Source organism: Varanus komodoensis, unplaced genomic scaffold (assembly GCF_004798865.1).
Source record: "Varanus komodoensis strain SLA01 unplaced genomic scaffold, ASM479886v1 scaffold107, whole genome shotgun sequence".
Classification (NCBI taxonomy): Eukaryota; Metazoa; Chordata; class Lepidosauria; order Squamata; family Varanidae; genus Varanus; species Varanus komodoensis.
The window spans coordinates 959,794-979,292 of NW_025335305.1; the positions used below are offsets into that span (position 1 = coordinate 959,794).

The window sequence follows — 19,499 nt, forward strand, 5'->3', positions numbered from 1 at the left end:
TCCGTGTGTAGCATTTTTAGGGGACTGGAAGGGTTGCCATGGAAGGAGTAGGTGAAGAAGCCCAATTCTGCCAGCCCCGTTGAGTCACCTTAAACCTGGATCCAGCCCAGATGTACTGCACTTTATGGGACGATTATGAAAATTTCCCTTCATCTGCCACTCACGATGGAGGCTGGCCTGATCCTGGCTCCATGTCTCCGCCTGCATTTTCTCTCCCACAGGCCAAAGAGGTCCAGGCTGTGGTGGGTCTCCCTCAGAGTCATGCCTAGCTTCTGCCACAGGGCTATTCTGCCTTCACCTCTGAGCCTAGCCAGCACCTTTTCTGGCAGCTTGCATAATTCTGGGTATTTTTCCAGGGTGAGCTCCAGGTGCCTCTACTCCCACACCACCGTTATCATGAGGCTCTAAAACACAAGACAATCCTTCACGATGCAGATCTGTACTGAAGCCTCCCAGTGCAACTCTAAATTGCTTTCTATCAAACTGAAAGGATAAGCCTCTGCTCCTGAAAAGAGAGCAGAACCCAAACTGGAAACTTCTTCTCAGCCCCTCTCTGTCAGCAACACTGCTGGTCCCACCCTCAGGGGGGCTGCCACCGGTGGATCACACGATCTACAGAGGCCTTCTCATGGGGCAGCTCATCTCCCGGACTGAGAACTGGGTCCCTCTCCTCTCTAAAGCCCTCCCATCTCCTGCCAAACAGGCCTGCTCTTGGGGTTGGCCAGGGGAACTCCAGGAGGCAACCCTGAAGGGCCCCCAGCTGTTTCTGTCCCTGCTTGCTCCTCCAGTTGGGGAGCGGGTGACGCTCCTTCTTGGGTAGTCTGCCAAGAGCGAGTGCTTGGGGTCCCCACACGATGGCCCTTCCGCCAAACGTACGTACGAGCCATCCTGCCCAGCCAGTTCACATCCCTCTTTGCCCAGCCTGCAAAAGGACCCTTCACAGTCATGGGAAGCACATGAGCATTCCTATGGTTTATTTGTTCAAGGATAGGCTGGACATGTACATGGTGGGCATGTCATGAGTGGAGCTGGGTAGAACCTGGGGTCAGACTAGATGGCCCAGGAGACCCCTTCTGACTTTCTCTGTTTCTATGGTAAAATGGCAGGTTTTAATCAGTTCACTGCTCTAAGCAAAACACCATAGAAAACCCCAACCCATTTGCAGTAATCAGACAGCAAACCCATCACACAAATACACACACAGTTATTCTTATTAGAACAAGTCTTAGAGCGAAATTACCTTAGAGAGTGCATGTCCTGATTTCCTGAGCTCCATAGCCTTAGGAAGTTTCTTTTATACCTCTTGCTTTAAAATAATAGAGAGATATCCTTTTTTAAAAAAATCAGATGTAAGGAAGTAGGTGAGGCCAACTGTATACAAACTTGCATATGAAAACCTAAAATCTGCAAGCAAGTCATGGGGGTGGACGTGAGCTGGAGCTGAGAAAGCCATTCCCCACTTCTCTGCTGCTTACCCAATCGTACGGAGAAGTGTGATAATCCTGCAGCATTTAAACAGCGCACACATTCTCTCGGCCACGTCTACAGTGACCCTGTAAGGCAGGGGTGTCCAACCTTTTCGCTTTTCTGGGCCACATTGGAAGAAAAAAAAATGTCTTGGGCCGCACATTAAATGCACAAACACTAACCAAAGCTGATAAGCAACCAAAAAAAAAGTCTGTGCATAATTTTAACGATATCTTCCACCACAGATAAGCAAAAAAGTCCTCCCATAATTCTAATTATTGCTTGGAAGATAACACACTGGAAGCCGCACACAGCTGTAAAACTGCAGCCATGCATGTGTACACATAGTGAGAGCATAGGTACGTTTATTTTACGTGACACTGCAACACGACATTGTCGTCTACAAAGTACACACTGGAGAACCGCGCGATCGAGTTGCAAAAGTTTTGCAAAACATCTCACAGTGTTTTAAGAAAGTGTACGATTTTGTGCTGGGCCGCACTCATCGCCATCCTGGCTGCATCCTGCACGGTGCCCCAGGCTGTGGACTGGACACCCCTGCTGCAAGGCATGCGATGCCTGCTCCAGGTATGGGAGAGCTCCTGGGCAAGACGCCCTCACTGGGCCGTTCCTCAGCCTCCCGTCTCACCACACCGTCACCCGCCGCTGCGCCTCCCCCTCCCCTCGCTTCCTTGCCGTGGCAGTGGCAGGTGGCGGCAGCAGCTATTGCTTCTTCTTCACACCAGCCCTCCTGGGGAGGCCACAGCATCAAGCAGAGCTGCAGTCGTTCAAAGGAAGAGCAGCTCCAGGGAACGTCTGTCTCTGAGCCTACGGTGGGATGGGCCCTTGGCAGGCCCCAACCCTGGGTGCTGGCCCTGAAGCCGGGCTGGGATTAATGGTTTCCATACCACGAAGGGCAGTGGGGGGGTGCTAAAGAGAGCAATGTGCCCGCAACTACTTGGCAAACCCCCATGTACGAAAAGTCCATATGGGCATTTAGCAATTATGGCTTTGCACCCAGCTGCCGAACTCCACTCACCGGCGGTGCTTTTGCCTCTGTCGTGTCTGTTGGCTGCTGTCACATTCTGATCCCAAGTCGGACTCCACACTTGATGCCAGAGACTGAAAGACAGAAACAAGACTCTGAGCTCTGCAATCCCCCTCTCTTCTCCTAACTGGCCCAGGAGTCCGAGATCCTGCCAGGGCTGTTCCCACAGGGCAAGGAATCCAGACGCCCACGGCATTCATCTGAATTTAGGGCCACATGTAAAAACAGGCATTTAGCGCATGTCCAGGGACTGAAAGTCTTGGAAGAGAAAAATGCACCCTTTGTAATGATTGCACAGGGTAATCTCTCCTCCGTAATAACCACACAAATAGCTGCTTTTGTTAATAAACAACAATGCATAGGCAGGGACAACCTGCAGGCTTGTGCGAGCTGCTTTTCTTTATAACCAGGCCTCCATCAAGCCAGAACTTTGCCTAGGAGCAAACATCGTGATGAGCCTGAGGCTGTTACACTTCGCACACATCATGAGACGGCAAGATCCCCTGGGAACGTTGAAGGCAAAGAAAAGGAAAAGAGACTAGGACATGGACTGTTTCCATAAAGGAAGTTGCAGCCTTGCTTTTAGAATTGCTGAGCAGGACTGTCGGGGGGGGGGGGGCGTCATTCATAGGGTCACCCTAAGTCGGAGACAACTTGATGGCACATAGCAAGAAGACCAGAGTCCTGTGGGCCACCAACTGGAGTGGGAGGTGGTAAAGCAGATGAAAAATGGAATGAATTATCTACTGTGCTCTTGGGGTCCTGCAGCAACTGGAGGGGGCCCTTGTCATTTGGCCCCTGCTCAGGTGTGGGTTCTCACCGGGTTCCTAGCTGTGCTTACCCTCGGCACCGGCCTTGGGTATCCTTTCTGGAATCTGCTCTTTGAAGCAGGCTTGGCCTTCCCCTGGGCAGGTGAGGCAGCTCTCCTTAAAGAGCAGTTTGAGGAGGATACCGTGAAATGGCCACAATTCCCAGGTGTGGCTGTACAGCTGTGGGGAGACTGAGCTTGGACTTTGTACCTCAGGCAGCAACAGTGGCAAAGCATAACAACTGCTTTGCATGGTTTCATGGCAGGACTGGCTGGAAGGGCTCGTACCTCAAATGGCACCACGTATGAAGTAACTGGTGGAAACCAACCAGGACAGAGCGCCATGGAGTTCTAGAGGAAGAGCGGCTCTTCTAAGCACACTGTGCTCCTGTTCTGCCGACTCTGCCTTTTGTCTAGGAGCCAGAAGCCCAAGGCTACGTGTCCCGCAAGTTTTTTTCATTCCGTGAGCAGACCAGAAAGGCGGCATGTCCTTCACTGAGCAGGGATGGCCAGAATGTAGATCAGCAGGTGGTTCATAGTCCCTGCATTGCTGATCACTGGCCATGCCAGCAGAGGTTTCTTATAGCTGAAGTCTGGAACATCTAAACTCTGCTGTCCATTGACACAGAGAACCCAAGGTTCCTTCGAATTATCTGAAAAAGAGGGATTTCTCCCCCGCTCCAGTGAGCAGCCCTGTCCTCTATAGTTGGAATCATGGAAGGTACTGAAGAAATCAAGCCTATGATGTGACACACTCGCTCTTGGATGCACACCTTAACATGGTGACAGGGGTTGAAAGTGTCCAAGATGCCAAGAGCAATGCTGCCATGAGACCTCTCTCTCTCACTAGGCTGGTCTCCTAGCCAGGCCACCCAAGGCAGAACGGCTGACGTGGAGAGACCAGACCAAGAGGCATCCTTCCTCCTCCGCAGGAATGGTCCCATCAGCAGAAGTGAATGGACATCTCTAGTGGTGATGGGGCAGAGAAACTCCCGAAGGGCAGCTCCTGGGCAACTGTGATGGTTCAAGGTGTTACTGGCAGAGGATCTTTCCCAGACAAGGGCAGCAATGTCGACGCTAATGCTAGCCAGTGTTAGGCGGAAGAAGGCCATGGTGCACCACATTTGAATATTTCTTACCTCGAAAACCCTATGATAAAGCCATTCACAACGAAACAAGGAAGGCCCTCAACCAGCTGCTAGGGAAGAGCAAAGGACAAGCATGAAGAGCGCTGCCACTAATGGCACAAGTTAGAGCAAAGGTGAAAGGAAATCCAGTGGCTGACATGCAAAGCAAGAAAAGGAATGTCTGATGCTGCATAACATGTACAATGGGAGCACGGAACGTGAGAAATATGAAACAAGGCAAACTGGAAGCCATAAAGCACGAAATGGAACAACTAAGCACTGCAGTGCTTAGAGTGAGCAAACTAAAGTAGACTCAAATGGGAGATTTTCAGTTAGACGAACTGCAAATGTTTCAATCGGGCAAACACAAAGTGTTTTAGGCAGGAAATGAGAAACTCAGAAGAAATGGAATGGCTCTAATATTGAGGCAAGATGTAGCACAGGCAGTAAGGGTCTATCAGGCAAAGTCTGACTGAAACTTATCTATCCGAATTCTTGGAAAATCTATCCACATAACCTTCATTCAAGTCTATGCTCCAACAATAGATTCTGAAGAAGAAATCAATATTTGGATGCAAGTGTCCAAGAAGAAATTGATAACACACCAAAACAAGACATGCTAATAATCATAGGTGATTGGAACACAAAAGTAGGAAAGAAAGCAGAATCCAATGCTGTGGAAGAATTTGGCCTGGGATAAGAGACAAACCAGGAGAATGACTCACAGAACTCCATGAGTCAAGAATTCCATGAAGTCAAGAATCTGTTTATCACACAAACTTACTTCAAGCAAGCAATTAGACAAGTGTACACATGGGCATCACCAGCTGACCAAGAAAATCAGACTGGATAATTGGAACTATAGGATGGAGAAGTGTATTCTCCCTGCTAAAACAAGATCAGGAGCAGATTGTGGTAGCGACCATCAAATAATAATATAAAAAATCAGAGTAAAGCTGAAAGAGATCACTAACAGAAGTACAGTTCCAAAATGCATTTAAATAACATTCCTGAGAAATTTAAAGTCCACATGAAGAACAGATGTGTATTACTGAACTCATTTGTCCATGGACCAGAAGAATTGTGGACTGAAACCAGAGACATTATTGGGGGTGAATGCCAAAAGACAATTCCTGTAGCAACAGGACAGAAAAAAGCCTAGAGGGATGACAGAAGAAACTCTCACAACTGCTAGGATAAAAAGCAAATAGTGAGAGAAATAGTCAGAATTCTGAATGCAAGTTTTCCCCAACTATGATGAAAAGTCAAAAAGAACTATTACAATGGCAGGTGCAAAAAAAATAAAAGAGAGATGCAAAAGAGGAAAAACAAAAGACCTCCTGTAGAAGAGACAAGATCTCAAAGGGAAATTCAAACCTAGATTAGGAATGCTGAAAAATCAAGAATGGAACATATTATCTGACCAGGGAAAAATAAAAAGAAGGTGGAGACAATATCTGGAACAACTGTATAGAAGGGATAATAAGAAAACAGACTCCTTCAAAGAGGAACTGTATGAGAAAGACCCTACAATACTCGAAAGTAAAGTGGAAGTTGCTCTGAAAACACTTGGAAGGGATAAAGCATCTGAAGTAGGGAGGGTACCAATGGAGCTATTCTAAGCCATGGTTTATATAAGGCAGACTTTGTAATCCAACAACAAACCAGAGGTTCTGTGATTTGTACCTTGTTAACAAACCATGGTTTGTTTGAAGGAGGGGTGCATACACAACAAGCCAGGTTTTAACAAATTGCCCCATGGTTTATAGTATTACAATCAACTAGGTAGGCATAGGGATTGGGGGTGGGGTGGGAGAGGCAGGTGATGAATTTGTTTGATCTGCATTTTCATACGAAGTGCTCTTATTCACACTTTCCAAAGTAATAGGCAAGCCAGAAATTAATTATTCTTTGTCTTTTTCATTTTTCCAAATTGTGCAATTCAATTATCAGCTAAAATGCATACTTTGAGGAAATTAATGTAAAAAAGATATATATTAGGGGCAAAAATATGGCTATAAGAGGAAATTATGTAGGAAAACATGTACATGTTTTAAAATAAAAATCTGCAAGCTTGATGCAAAAATGAGATGGGACAAATCCGTTCTCGAGAACAGCATAAGCCTTATATAAAGCAGAAGGGACACCATCCAACCATCTCCACGACTAAACACACATCTATCCTCAGAGAAAGTAGCTTCCTAAATCCTCTAGTAGTCTCTGCTTCCACTGCAGGGAACCCAGGAGTCCTGGCTCCCAGGCCCTCTGCCATAACCCTTCCTTGATAATTAATTATCAGCTTTCTATTTAGCCTTGGGATACATTTTTCATTACAGGAAATTCCAAAGATTAAAACCATTGGGAACAAAGACACTAAAATATTTATATAAGCAAGCTATTAAAAAATATCATCTGGGCTCGCATTTCTCATGGAAGCGGGTGGGAGAATGGAGAGAAGAAGGAAATCAGTCGCAAAGGGCTGGAGATACAGGATTAGGGTGAGGAGACGCTGGGATATCCACTGACTTTACTGGAGCCTCCAAAGATATTCCGCAAGTGCTGCTTGGCGGCGGCGACCCTCCCTCTCAGGCGGCGCTCCTTCCGCAAAGACTTGGGGGACGGCAAACTCCACCCACTTCCTGTTTTGTCCACCACCTCTGTTTCTTCCTGGCACGGTGCCCCTTTTTGGTCCAAACGCCCCTCGCTGTGGCATCGCCACACCCCTCCAGGGTCCTGTAGTGGGGGCTGCGAGCAGCTGGTCGCTTCCGGAACCTCTAAGTGGATGCTTGGGGGACAGAGCTTCTCCGGGTTCTGCTCCTTGTGGTCATGGATAGGCCGTGACTCCTCGCAGCTCTGCTGGCGTTTCCGGAGGTTGCTGCGGTGCCAGGGCAGGAAGTCACAGTCCAGGAGGCAGCCTTCGGAGCCACATTTCTGGAGGGGGCTCAGCATCTGCGGGGGAAAAAGGAAAGTTTAGGGACCTGCAACCTGGCTGAAATCAAATTGGGTTGAATGTGGGGTACTCACCCACTGACTGTTTAGCAAGGAGCCAGAGGGGAGATCAGAAGAAACTGGGACCCAGGCAAACCGGAATTGTTTATGGTGGTTCCCCAGATGTTTTGGCTCAATACTCCCATTAGGCCTAACTGGCATGACCAGTGATGAGGGATGATGGGATCCATCAGCAAAAACATCTGGAAAGCCTTAGTGCACAAAGTGATTTTTTTTTTCTGGGGATGGATATTCTGCGTGGTTGAGCTTCCTTTAAGGTATGAAAGGCATAAGATAAGGGTCTGTTGCCACTATTGACTGGGCTGCCTGGATCCCCAAAAGTATCTGGATTTGGTCAAGACAGAAATGAGAATGGGACAGAAGTGACAGGGGTGTCAGAATGGGTGAGACAGAGACCTAAGTGGATGGAGCTGGGGGAACACTTTGAGATGGCGACTGGTTCAGAAAAATGAGAGGAAATGGGAGAAAGAAAGGAAAATAAAAACTGGACAGAAAGAGGAAGTGCTTATACAGTTTTCCCCAAACTGGACCTTTTAGAGGAGTCTGTCTATGTTGCCCATAATGTTTTCAGACCTGTTTCTGAGAAATCTGCAGACTACGGCGTTGTAAAAACTACATTCATTCATTTATTTATTGCATGGCATATTGGAGCATTACCAAAACAAAACAAAACAAAACAGGACCTTGTCCCAGACTTACAATTTGTAGTGGAAAGAGAACAGAAGGCCAGCAGAGGCGTGAAGGTGAAACAAACAAACAAACAGAGGCAGAAAAAAAAGTTGTAATTTCACATGTTTTGAACTTCTGTTCCAAACATATTTGACCAGTTGACTGCGCTGGCATATTTATTTATTTTTATACCACCTCAAATATAAAAAGACCGCCAAAGCTCTCTGGGCAGTTAACGAAAGTTAAAAAAACCAAGACAGACATAAAGCAACGAGACCACAGCAGTTGCAACCAAATCAGCACAGAGGTATAGCAATGGCACAGGATAAAATGCAATATTAAAAACTGAAGTTTAAAAGTGAACTATTTGAATATTGGGCAAACAAAAAAGTTTTCAACTGGCACCAAAAATAGAGAGTAGGTCCCAGGCACACCTCTTTGGGGAACTCATTCCAGAGCTGGGGTGCCACAACTAAAAAGGCCCTTCTTCTGGGAGCCACCTTCCTTGCTTCCTTTGGAGGAGGCTCCCAGAGACAGATGCCTGAAGAGGACCTTAGGGGCAGGGTAGGTACATATGGGGCAACGCATTCCTTCAGATGACCTGGCCACTGGCTGTCAGGGTCTAGTACTAGCACTTTGAATTGGGCCTGGACTTCAACAGGCAGCTAATGGAGTTGGAAGAGGACTGGTATAATGTGTTTTTGTGGGCCCATTAACAATCTAGCTGCCCTGTTCTGGATCAGCTGTAGTCTCTGGGGCATTTTCAAAGGCAGCCCCACATTCAGCGCATTGCTGAAGTCCAAGCAAGGAGTTATCAGAACATGGATTACTGTAGCTAGGCTCTCCCTGCCCAGACAGAGTCATATACAAATTTCTGTCTTTCTGTCTTATTTATTTTAAAGCTTTTGTAGACCGTCCATCTACTGGCATCTCGGGACAGTTTACAACAAGCAACAGATAAAAATGGCACAGCATCTAGTCATTCAATAATATAAAACCATATTAAAATGATTAAACATTAAAATAACGGGAAAATAAAAAGGTTTCGCCTGGCAATGAAGAGAAAAAAGCGTTGGCACCAGGCGAACCTCTCTGGGGAGCATATTCCATAATTGGGGTGCCACCACAGAGAAGGCCCTCTTCCGGGTAACCACCCTCCTAATTTCTTTCAAGGAGGGCTCCTGAAGAAGGACCTCCACCTCAGATCTCAAGGGGTGGGGTGGGGGGAATATAGGGAAGCAGGCGTGCCTTCAGGTATCCAGGACCCAAGCCATTTAGGGCTTTATAGCTCATCACCAGCACCTTAAATTGGGCCCGAACTTCAACTGGCAGCCAGTGTAATTGGCAAAGGAATGGGGTTATATGTGAATACCTGCTGGTCTTTGTTAATATCATGGCAGCTTTATCCTGAGCCAACTGAAGTATCTGGACCATCTTCAAGGGCAGCACCATGTAGAGCGCATTACAATAATCCAGTCGGGAAGTTACCAGAGCATAGGTCACTGTTGCTAGTCACTGCTCATCCAGGTAAGGGTGCAGGTGATAGTTCAGCCACAGATGGAGGAAAGCGCTCCTTGCCACTGCTGCCACTTGAGACTCCAGGGACAGCTCTGGGTTGAGAAGCACTCCCAGACTGTGCACTCTGTCCTTTAGGGGGAGTGCAACCCTGTGCAGAACTGGGCTGATATCACTCACCTGGAAGGCTGAACCACCCACCAATAAGACCTCTGTCTTGTCTGGATTAAGCCTCAATTTATTGACCCTCATTCAGCCCTTTACCTCGGCCAGGCACAGGTTAAGGACAGCCACTGCCTCACCTGGACTAGATGTAAGAGAGAGGTAGAGCTGGCTGTGATCAGCCTACTGATGACTCTGCAGCCCAAACACCCGGGTGACCTCTCGCAGCGGTTTCATGTAGATGTTGAAGAGCATGGGGGATAAAATGGACCCCTGTGGAACTCCATGGTAAGGTTGCCATGGCACAGAGCCACAATCCCCCAGCTGAAGCAGTGCCTCCAACTCTCAACCCGGCCAGCCTATCCAGAAGGATACCATGTTCGATGGTATCAAAAGCCACTGAAAGGTCCAGGAGAACCAACAGGGACACACTCCCCTTGTCCCTCTCCCTGCACAGGTCATCATACAGGGTGACCAAGGCAGTTTCAGTTCCACAGCCAGGCCTGAAGCCAGACTGAAATGGGTCTAGATGGTCTGTTTCCTCTAAGAGTGCCTGGAGTTGTCAAGCACCTTGCCCAAAAATGGGATATTAGCCACCGGCCTATAGTTGGCCTATTTATTTATTTAAAACTTTTGTACCCCATCCTATACATAAAAGTCTCAGGACAGTCCAACAACAAGGCACAACACAGTATCCATAATAAAAACCTGACTAATTTTTTTTTAAAAACACCTTAAAATAATGCGAAAGTAAAAAAGGTTTTGGCCTGGCACCAAAAAGAATAAATAATAATTGATATATCAGCTTAAGCTGATACATGGTGCTCTATGCCACTGAGTCCACTTCTGTCAAGTGACAGTTCTGTATCTAGGAACACCCCCAAACTATGAACCCTGTCCTTTTGGGGGAGAGCAACCCCATCCAAAACAGGCTGAATACTGCACAGATGGACAAATGACCCACCCACTGACAGCACCTCTGTTTTGTCTGGATTAAGTCCCAGCTTGTTGGCCCTCATCCAGTCCATTACAGATTCAGAACACCTGGGTTTGATAAAAAGAGAGCTAGAGCTGAGTGTTATCTGCATATTGATGACACCTCAGCCCGTATCTCTGGATAATCCCCCCCAGCCATTTCATGTAGATGTTAAATAGCACAGGGGATAAAATGCAGCCCTGTAATACCCATGGAACAACTGCCATGCAATAATCTTCTAGCACCAGCATATGGGAAATAAGGTCCAAAACACCGGAAGATCTACCTTCTGCATATCCTGGAATTATGTTGTGTTGGCTGGTGACAGAACCTGATAAAATGTTGTGGAAATACTCCAGGGGAGGGAGAAAGGGGAAATGCTTTAATGGTGATAGTTTTCTAAAATCAAATGTACCATCTATTTGGTATGCTCAGGTGTAAGTGCCTTTGCTTACAAAGCCAAAACATTACCATCCATGTGCCAGAGGGAGATATCAATGAGTCTGGGGATTTGCAGCAATGCACAAGAAGTCTTTAGGAGCTTAGTAAAAAATATTAAGGGTGGGGACACTTAAAAACAGCCCACTGAAGACTGAGCATGCTCAGCAGCCACAGAATACTGACTTTTTTTTTTTGAAAGTGGAGGGGGGAATGCCAATAGCTTGGAAAGGGGCATGGAAGGCTGCAAAGCTGAACATTTTTGTAGGCCCTGTTTGTTCCTTCCTAAACCCAAATGTGCATGGACGAGGGAGGGAGAAGTTAATGACACTCTGGGCACCCTCAGGGGCACTCTTGTCTTTACATGTCTGTCTGGCTCTGGGGCTATGCCCTGAGTCCATCTAAGCTAAGACTATCGGAGCTGATCAAACTACCCACCCAGTCCCTGAGGCCTCCCTCCTCTGGTCCAGACAATGGCTCATGGTTCTCCTGGCCTGAAGCATTTGCCATCATGCTGGGAATCTGTCCAAGGCAACAAATATGTGACAGAAACTCATTAAAAAGTGATCTGGCAAATCTTGGCATCAAACACAGAAAGGCATGTTGAGAGGAATTATATCCTTCACCCACTCACCAATTATTTGAACAACTTCCTTGTCTCTAAAGCTTTTCCAGAAAACTGAGTGAGAGGAAGGCAAGTGACCAAGCCTGAGAGGCAGGCTGGGGCAGGGGGTGCTGCTGTCAACAGCAGGCATGGCTGGGCCCTCACTGAAGAAGGCCTCCCCCTTCCTCTCCTTTGCGGCACCCTGTGTGCTTGCCCAGGCCTGGGGACGCTGGCAGTGAGGAAGGGGAGTGTGACGTTCTACAGCCTCCTTGCTCCTGGGCTGTCTCTCCGCCAAGCGAGCAAGTAGCACCAAAGACGAGAATGGGGATAGAGAGCAAAAGCAGCTGGTGTCCGTGGGGCTGAGAAGAATCAACCTAAAACCAGCACCCCTGCTAGTCTTTATCCAGTCTGGGTTCAGGCCCAGTTCTGGACTTGAAACACCATTGTTTGCTCACATGGATGACCTGGGCCAGGTTCTTAGGCCTTAAAAGACAGCCAGACCTTCTTTGTGTAGGGTGTAGAGCTAGTCTGACATTTTTTAGAAGACATTTTTGGGGATAATTCAATGCCTGCAGGTTTTTTTTTTTAAACTCCCTACAAAAAGATGACTTTACATTTTTTTTTCCTTTGGATTTCCTCCCCCTCCCTCCAATACACACAAAATATGCCAAGCAGCCAGGGGCATTTTCAGCCCTCATTAACAAAGTGCACCTTGAAGACAATGGGGGTGGCCACATGTCCTCTTTTACAGAAGACGGTTCTCTATTTGAAGCACTAACAAAGGAAGGATCTTCTTTTCTATTACAAGCTTGCTCTGTTTGAAAGGGTGCCCACTCCAAATCTGGTAGAAAGAACTCTCAAAAGAAAAAGATTTTAGAGTTGAGAGCTGTATTTTAGTGTTTTGAATATTTGGGAACTTTGGCTATTGGGTGATAAAGAAATGGCAGGGAAGCTGAAAGGGCTTTGAAGCAGCCCAGCAACTGGGACTGGAGATCAGACTTAGAAGGCCACTGGGAACTGGTGGCTGCCTTCTCTACCACGTCTACTTACATTATGATAATTATTCCTAATTTTTCTTCTGTACATAGAAACTAGAATGTGCAAGGCTAGGCAAATCTATGCCCTTTTCTGTACCTTTTTGGTGATTCGGGTCCTTTTCCAGCCATTTCGAACAGGCCATCCTCACAGCAGAGGTGATTGGCCTTAGCTTGCTGCCCTTTAAACGCACATCCTTGGTTTTTTAAAGAATGGAAGGTGAAGATGTTGGACCCTCCGTCACCTTATGATTAAATATATATTCAGCGCAGCCTACACTGACCTTTTCCTCAAATATTTAACTTAAAGTGTTAAGGAAGCAATATTGCTCACCATCTCTCACTAATCCCCAAAGTACAGCAATCTCTTTTCCCCAGAACAAACCACCTAGTACTGAGATATTCGTCAAAGGACCTTACTGGCCTCTCCACCATCTGGGGTGAGTTTGGGACAAGGCCTTCTCTGTTGTGGTACATGTGTGGAACACGTTTCCTACAGAGTTCACCAGGTTTTGACTCCTTTATCTCAGCAAAGTCAGGGCTTTTAATTCTCCAGAATGTTTAATGCATTGCCCTCTCTGACTAATGGCTTTCTTTGGCTTCAAAATATATTTAAATATGCTGCTAGCCTTCCTCTATTTTATTGCACAGAGTTTCATTGTTTAAAGAAGCAGTCCAATGCCTATTTGGACTTCAAAATTTTCTACATTCTGGGCTGGGGATTTTTCTCTCTCTCCAAATTTGCATAGCATTGTACCTTGAATATATTTCATGAACTGCTTTGGGTAGTGGCATGAAAAAGTTAAAATAAATAATCCTCGCAAACATGCTCTCCAACTGTGGATCCTTCTGGATCAAAATGGCACCATCCTTGCACAAGAGAGAGGTACTGGCAGGCTTTGGAGGAACCCCACTCAATTCCCCTAAAAAATCTTTAGGGAAAAGATCTCAGTGGCATTGGGGAGGAAGCAGGAAACCAGGGGATGATGGAAGGGCACAGTGGGTCGGGATGTATGAATCAGAAAAAAACCGAACTCTCCAAAGTTCTCCGAATTCCATCTCAAAACTCACATGGACTGGAGCTTGGATCAGATTGCAAGCTTTGCTTTTCGTTTCCATGAAAATATATTTGCATATTTTCATATATATTGTTCTAAACGTACACATCAATCATATGCACCTTTGAAAAGTCTCTCATTGTGAACGTGTAAATGTATGTAATTATTCATGGTCATTTTTCAATTATTCACATGCTGGAGAATATATTTTGGGGTATGTGCAAATCGCACTGCAGGGTGGAAATGTATGGTTTCAGTGACAGACTGCATCTGAGTGCATGTTGGACTGAACTGAAAAACAGTTCTCATACATCTCTAACGCCTGGCCGGAGCCCATGTCACAAGGCTGTGATGCAGGCCCGATTGTGGGGTGAGAAAACATCACTTCTCGGTTCAGTTTCTCTCCTGTTCTGCTTAAAAAATCTTCCCAGAGTGGCTTTGGGAAGCCACAATAAAATCAAGAAATGCTCTGCTCACAGTTACAGAGGCACAACACAAAAATGGGCCGGGAAGTGTCAGAAGAGGACAGAAAAATGAGCATGTTTCAGGCACTGGTTTTTAAAGTTGAAACAGTAGCCTGTGTTAATTAATCACCAGCTGGAATGGAAGCTTGTGCCCATCTATGAACTTCTGCACTGCAGCAGCTATGAAGGAGAAGTGAGCTACCAGAGATCCTAGTTCCAACTCCATCAAAGGTAGGACCTTATCAGGTGCTGCTAGACTAGCCACCATCACAAAAACAGTACACCAGATATAAATAGTGTTATGCCCACAACAAACCCGACAAATCCAAGAAACCCGCCTGTCTTAGAATATGTTTAAGAATATGCCAAATTAATTGGAAGCCAAGTCATTAGAATGGCAGGTGGCAAGCCACATCTTAGAAGAAGGTTCCTTTTATATGTCTTGAATCTTCAGCCATTCAGGGCAGATAAAGGGCTTGGGTACAAAACAGCTTTAAATCTTGGTATCTTGCTCTCTCCATTGCGGCCATCTGAGCCTAGGAATGGTTTCCCATCTCCATTATACAAAAGGCCAGCTGCCTTTGATTCCTTGTCTCCCCTGTATGTCACTTAGCATTAGCTATTCATTTAGGCCACTGAACCTGCTATGACAAGAACCGTATCTCTTCCTAACACAGTTGAAGAAAGATGCAGACAAGCTGGAAAGAGTTCAAGAGGAGGGCAACAAGGATGAGCCGGGGAATGGAGACAAAGCCCTCTGAGGAGAGATTTGAAAGAACTGAGCATTTTTAGAGAAGAGAGGAGAGAGGAGAGGAGATTGAGGGGAGATAAGATAGCACTCTGCAAGGGTCTGACAGGCTGTCACAAAGCGGATGGACAGGAGCTCTTCTCAATTATCCCAGAGTGCAGAATAGAGGAGAGGGGGCTTAAGTTGCAGTGAGCCAGATTCTGGCTGGACATCAGGAAGAACTTCCTGACTGTTTGAGCAGTACGACAATGAACCCTATAACCAAGGGAGGTGGTGGGCTCTTCCACACTACAGGCATTCAAGATGCAGCTGGACAACCGTATGAGAGGGGTCCTTTAAGTGAAGTCCTGCACTGAGCAGCAGCTTGGACACAATAGCCTTCTTGCTCCTCTTTAACGCTACTTTTCTATGATTGTATGAATCGTGCTTCAGTTTGCCACCCTTTTTCCTTTTGTACCATGCCGTTTAGATTATAAACCCAAAGAAGGAGTCCATATTGGGTTTTGAAAATTCATCTGTAAGCCCTTTTGGCTGAAGGGCAGTGTAAAAAAAAAAAAGATAAACACGTAAGTATTTAGATAAATACATAAATAAATGCACTCCTCTCATCTGATTTCTTTCCTTGCTCAAGGGCAGCCCGGACTACTACAACTAGTGAATGCTGAAAGCCACGCAACCAATCCCAACACCACCGCACTTGCGTGCCACACACCGAGTTTCTAATTCTTTTTGGAAGATTCACTGGGCAAAACCTTTGTTCTGCCTTGGGGTGAGTGTGGGAACATATGATTGGCTACAGCAGGATAGGAAAAGGTGTTAGTTTTGTTTTTGCCATGAGTCAACTTGACTAGACTTGATGAGACAGATGTGTGTAACCCCCCTCCCCCGCCGCCCTGCACACACACTTCCAGGAGAAATCTTCAAGGTCATGGGTGTCAGATGCACATACACAAATCACACACAACTTCCTCCTGCATGTTTGGACCAGCCAACCGTCCACAACAAATCTGCAAGGAACATTAGGCCAAGACAGCAAGTGTCTGGTCCAAGGTCACACATTCATTGCTGTGTTTGGTGCACATCCAAGCCAGCATCTCCCCAGTCCAGTCAAACTGCATCTATGGTATACCACACTGGCTTTTGCACACGTTCCACATGGATAGTACAAGGGTCAAGCCCTGGAATCTCCTCTTCAAACAATTTGTGGGGGCAAGTCTGTGATAATCCATCTCTGAGTCTTTGAAGAAATACATACACACAGACAGGAAAAGGTTGCCAACTTGCAACTTGGTTCACTTACTCAAGTCATCTAGAGAAGGACTGGGGCAGAGTGGTTTTGGACTTCAATTCCCAGAGGCCTCTCCCAGCATGGGAGATGCTGGGAATTAAAGTTCCAAGATCTGCAGACCTATTTTCTCTTCCCACCCCTGATCTAGAGAGACCTGCTCAGGAGATGTTTCAGTGCAATAAACCAGCAGTTCCCTGGTTTGCAGTGCAGAGCACACTGAGGGGTAATAGAAAAGGGTCAGGAGGGGCGGATGAAGACAGAACAAGCCCTTCAAATCAGCAGTTCAGCATGCTAATTTATGGCAGCCTCATGCAAGGAATGCTGGGAAGTGCAGCCCAGCAGATCTGGAGGGCACCTGTGGGAGCAGGTTGTTCTGTGGAAATAACAGTGTGTACTGATACGCCATTTGGAAGGCTCCGGAGGTCCTGTGAGGCTCCGCTGCCTCTCCATGACAACTTGTCGAGCCTCTTTCTGTCTGAGGGCCAAATTCAATTTTGCAGAAACCCTCAGGGAAAGCCTTCCAGTGGCCAAGGGCAAAACAGGGCAGGGCCAAAATGCAAAACAAAAGCAAAGGCCAAACCCCAGAATGAAACCCAGAATAATTCACCAAAAAGCTCTTACTATCACAAACTGAGCTTTCAGGGAAGCAGATCAACCTTTAAGAAAGGAAAAATGCACAGGCTTGCAAACCCTGGGAAAGCACAAAGCATTTGGCGATCAGGCAAAAGGCAGTGGGGCCTAAGGGAAGGAGGCAGAGCCATCCAGAAGATCTTAGAGAGGCCACATTGGCCCACAGGGCTGAGCTTCTGCCACTGGGCTTTAAAACTGCATCCTGCGTCTTTTCCAGGTCTGCTCTCCCTCCTGTGCTGGCCTGCTTTCTCATGAGGCTGCCACTGCAGGGCAGAAAAAGAAGAGTTAATCCCTCTCCATAGGAGTGTTTGCACCCCAAGGGAGATCAAAAGTTCAGGGATGGAGTTTCTGGCTTATGTCTCTGTGGACATGTAAATCATGTACTTTCAGGAAGAAAAAATGGGGAAGGGAGAAGCAGGGCTGATGCCCTAGAAGTCTGTTTACTCCTGCCCCTTGGCCGGTCCTGTCTGTCTCTGCCCTGGATACACACAGGCAGTCCCTACTGCCAAATGCCCTCCTTCACCCTGCTTTGCCATGATCCTGGCTTGGGCACAAGACCCAGGCTTTCTATCTGGAGCCGCCCATCTGTCCACCATCGGTCCATCCATCCTGAAGGCAGAGGAATGTCCGATGCATAAACAGCACCAGAAAAGGGCCCCTTTTGAAGGGACTCAAAGAAGAACAACACAGCAGTTTCTTGCTGCTGCTGCTGCAAGCTGACAGCCAAGCAGATCTGCAGAAAGGGCTTGGGGGCCTTGGGAAGGCATGCGGCCAGATGGGGGTGTGAATGGTTTGGGGTCAAGACTGGGTACAAGGATCCAGTCCCCTGGCTTGTGGGTATGGCTACTGGGATGCCAGGGGAGTGCTAGGCACTGCAATGATTTGGGGCTCAGCCCATAGCAGCCTCTCCCCACAACCAGCACAAATGTGTGCGCACTAATTTACATAAGCTGTAGGGTCTGTGTTTGTCTTTAAAGGGATGTAAAAGGCATGCATTTGCAAAAAGGGATGGCTGGATGGAAAGCAGCCTACTTGATTTCAGGAAGAAAATTGGCTGGGAGAGGCACCAGCCTGGAGAAGAGAAGACTGAGGGGGCACATGATATCGCTCTAGAAGTACCTCAAAGGCTGTCACAAAGAGGAAGGTCAAGATCTCTTCTCACTGATACCAGACTGTAGGACACGAAAGAATCAATTAAAGTTGCGGCAACCCAGGTTCGGACTGAACATCAGGAAAGGCTTCCTCACTGTCAGAGCAATAGGACAGTGGAACCAGCTGCCTAGAGAGGTGGTGGGCTGTCCCGCACTGGAGACATTCAAAAAGAAACTGGGCAGCCTTCTGAGTGGGATGGTGTGAACAGATGTCCTGCACCAGCAGGGGCTTGGACTCAATGGCCTTCTTGGCCCCTTCCAACTCTACTATTCTATGAGTCTATGAGATGAAGAGCATGTGGGCCAAAAACTAGGTAATCCAGGCCTGCGGGGAGGACATGCAGCAGAGCTTTTGGGGCCCTGAGAGCAAGTGCCCACGGGCAGCAAGTTGATGAAGCAGGTGGCCTCCCGGTCATTCAGGCTCCGGATGAAAGATTTGGGGCTACGGAGCTGGTGAGCCTCTTCCCAACACCACCTCTCCTGGGATGGACCACCCTGAAGATAACTCTTTTGTGGATAGAGTTGGGCAGGCAGGCTGGTATTTCTACTCGAAGGATCTCAGAGAAGGAGGGGGAGCGAGTTGGGGAGAGAGCGATAGGAAAATATCAAGTCGATTAGCCTTGAGAGAGAGAAGCGACGATGAAGTAAGGAGCTAGGAATAAATATAGATGGAGACACACATTCCTGAGGGGAAGCCCTGCCACTGTCTTCCAGCAAGTGCGCCGGCCGCGCTGTTTCGAAAGAGTCTCTCTAAAGGCGAATCGATTTACTCTCCCTCAACTTTGCGCCATTAGAAATCGGTGAATCCTTTTATAGGTGCGGAGAAAGGTCTCCTTCCCCCGTAGAGACTCGGAAGGCGACATCCAGATTCGGTCGAGAGACTTGCATAAAGTGCACAGAAAGCGAGAGAGAGAGAAGGAGAGAGGGGCGGGAGAGATCCAGGCAACGCGGGCAGGCGAAACAGAGGAGAGACAGCGAGGGAGAGGCGAAAGGAAAGATGGATGGGCGGCCGACGGGGAAAGAGGCAGCCGGCCCTCCCAGGCTCCCGCTCACCTTTCCGGGGCCGCCGCTTCGCCGCTTGGCGATCCGGGCTCGGGCTGCCGCTACCGCCGCCGCCGCCTGCGCGAGTTTCCCTTCTGCTCGCCCCTGCGGGAGCGGCCGCGCCTCTCCGCCCGCGGCGCCCGGGCCGGTCCCTCCCCCGTCGCAGGGAGTGGCCGGGAGCGCCCCGAGGAGGAGCGGGGCGCGCGGGCGGGCACGAGGCGCGGGGGGCCCGGGCCGCGGGCGGGGCCGGCGGGCGACATCG

At 47.8% G+C, this 19,499-nt stretch overlaps 1 protein-coding gene across 1 annotated transcript in view; it reads right to left on the bottom strand.

Moving 5' to 3' along the window:
* Positions 1–19,349, bottom strand: part of LOC123018005 (regulator of G-protein signaling 2-like) — a 29,068-nt gene extending 9,719 nt beyond the window's left edge. Inside the window, exons 1-4 of the mRNA XM_044419741.1 lie at positions 19,250–19,349; positions 6,977–7,399; positions 2,507–2,589; positions 1,241–1,306 (exon numbers count right to left, since the gene is read on the bottom strand). Of these exons, the coding sequence (XP_044275676.1) occupies positions 1,241–1,306; positions 2,507–2,589; positions 6,977–7,399 (572 nt within the window). The 5' untranslated portion in view covers positions 19,250–19,349. The remainder of the gene's footprint in view (positions 1–1,240; positions 1,307–2,506; positions 2,590–6,976; positions 7,400–19,249) is intronic.
* Positions 19,350–19,499: the final 150 nt, after the last annotated feature.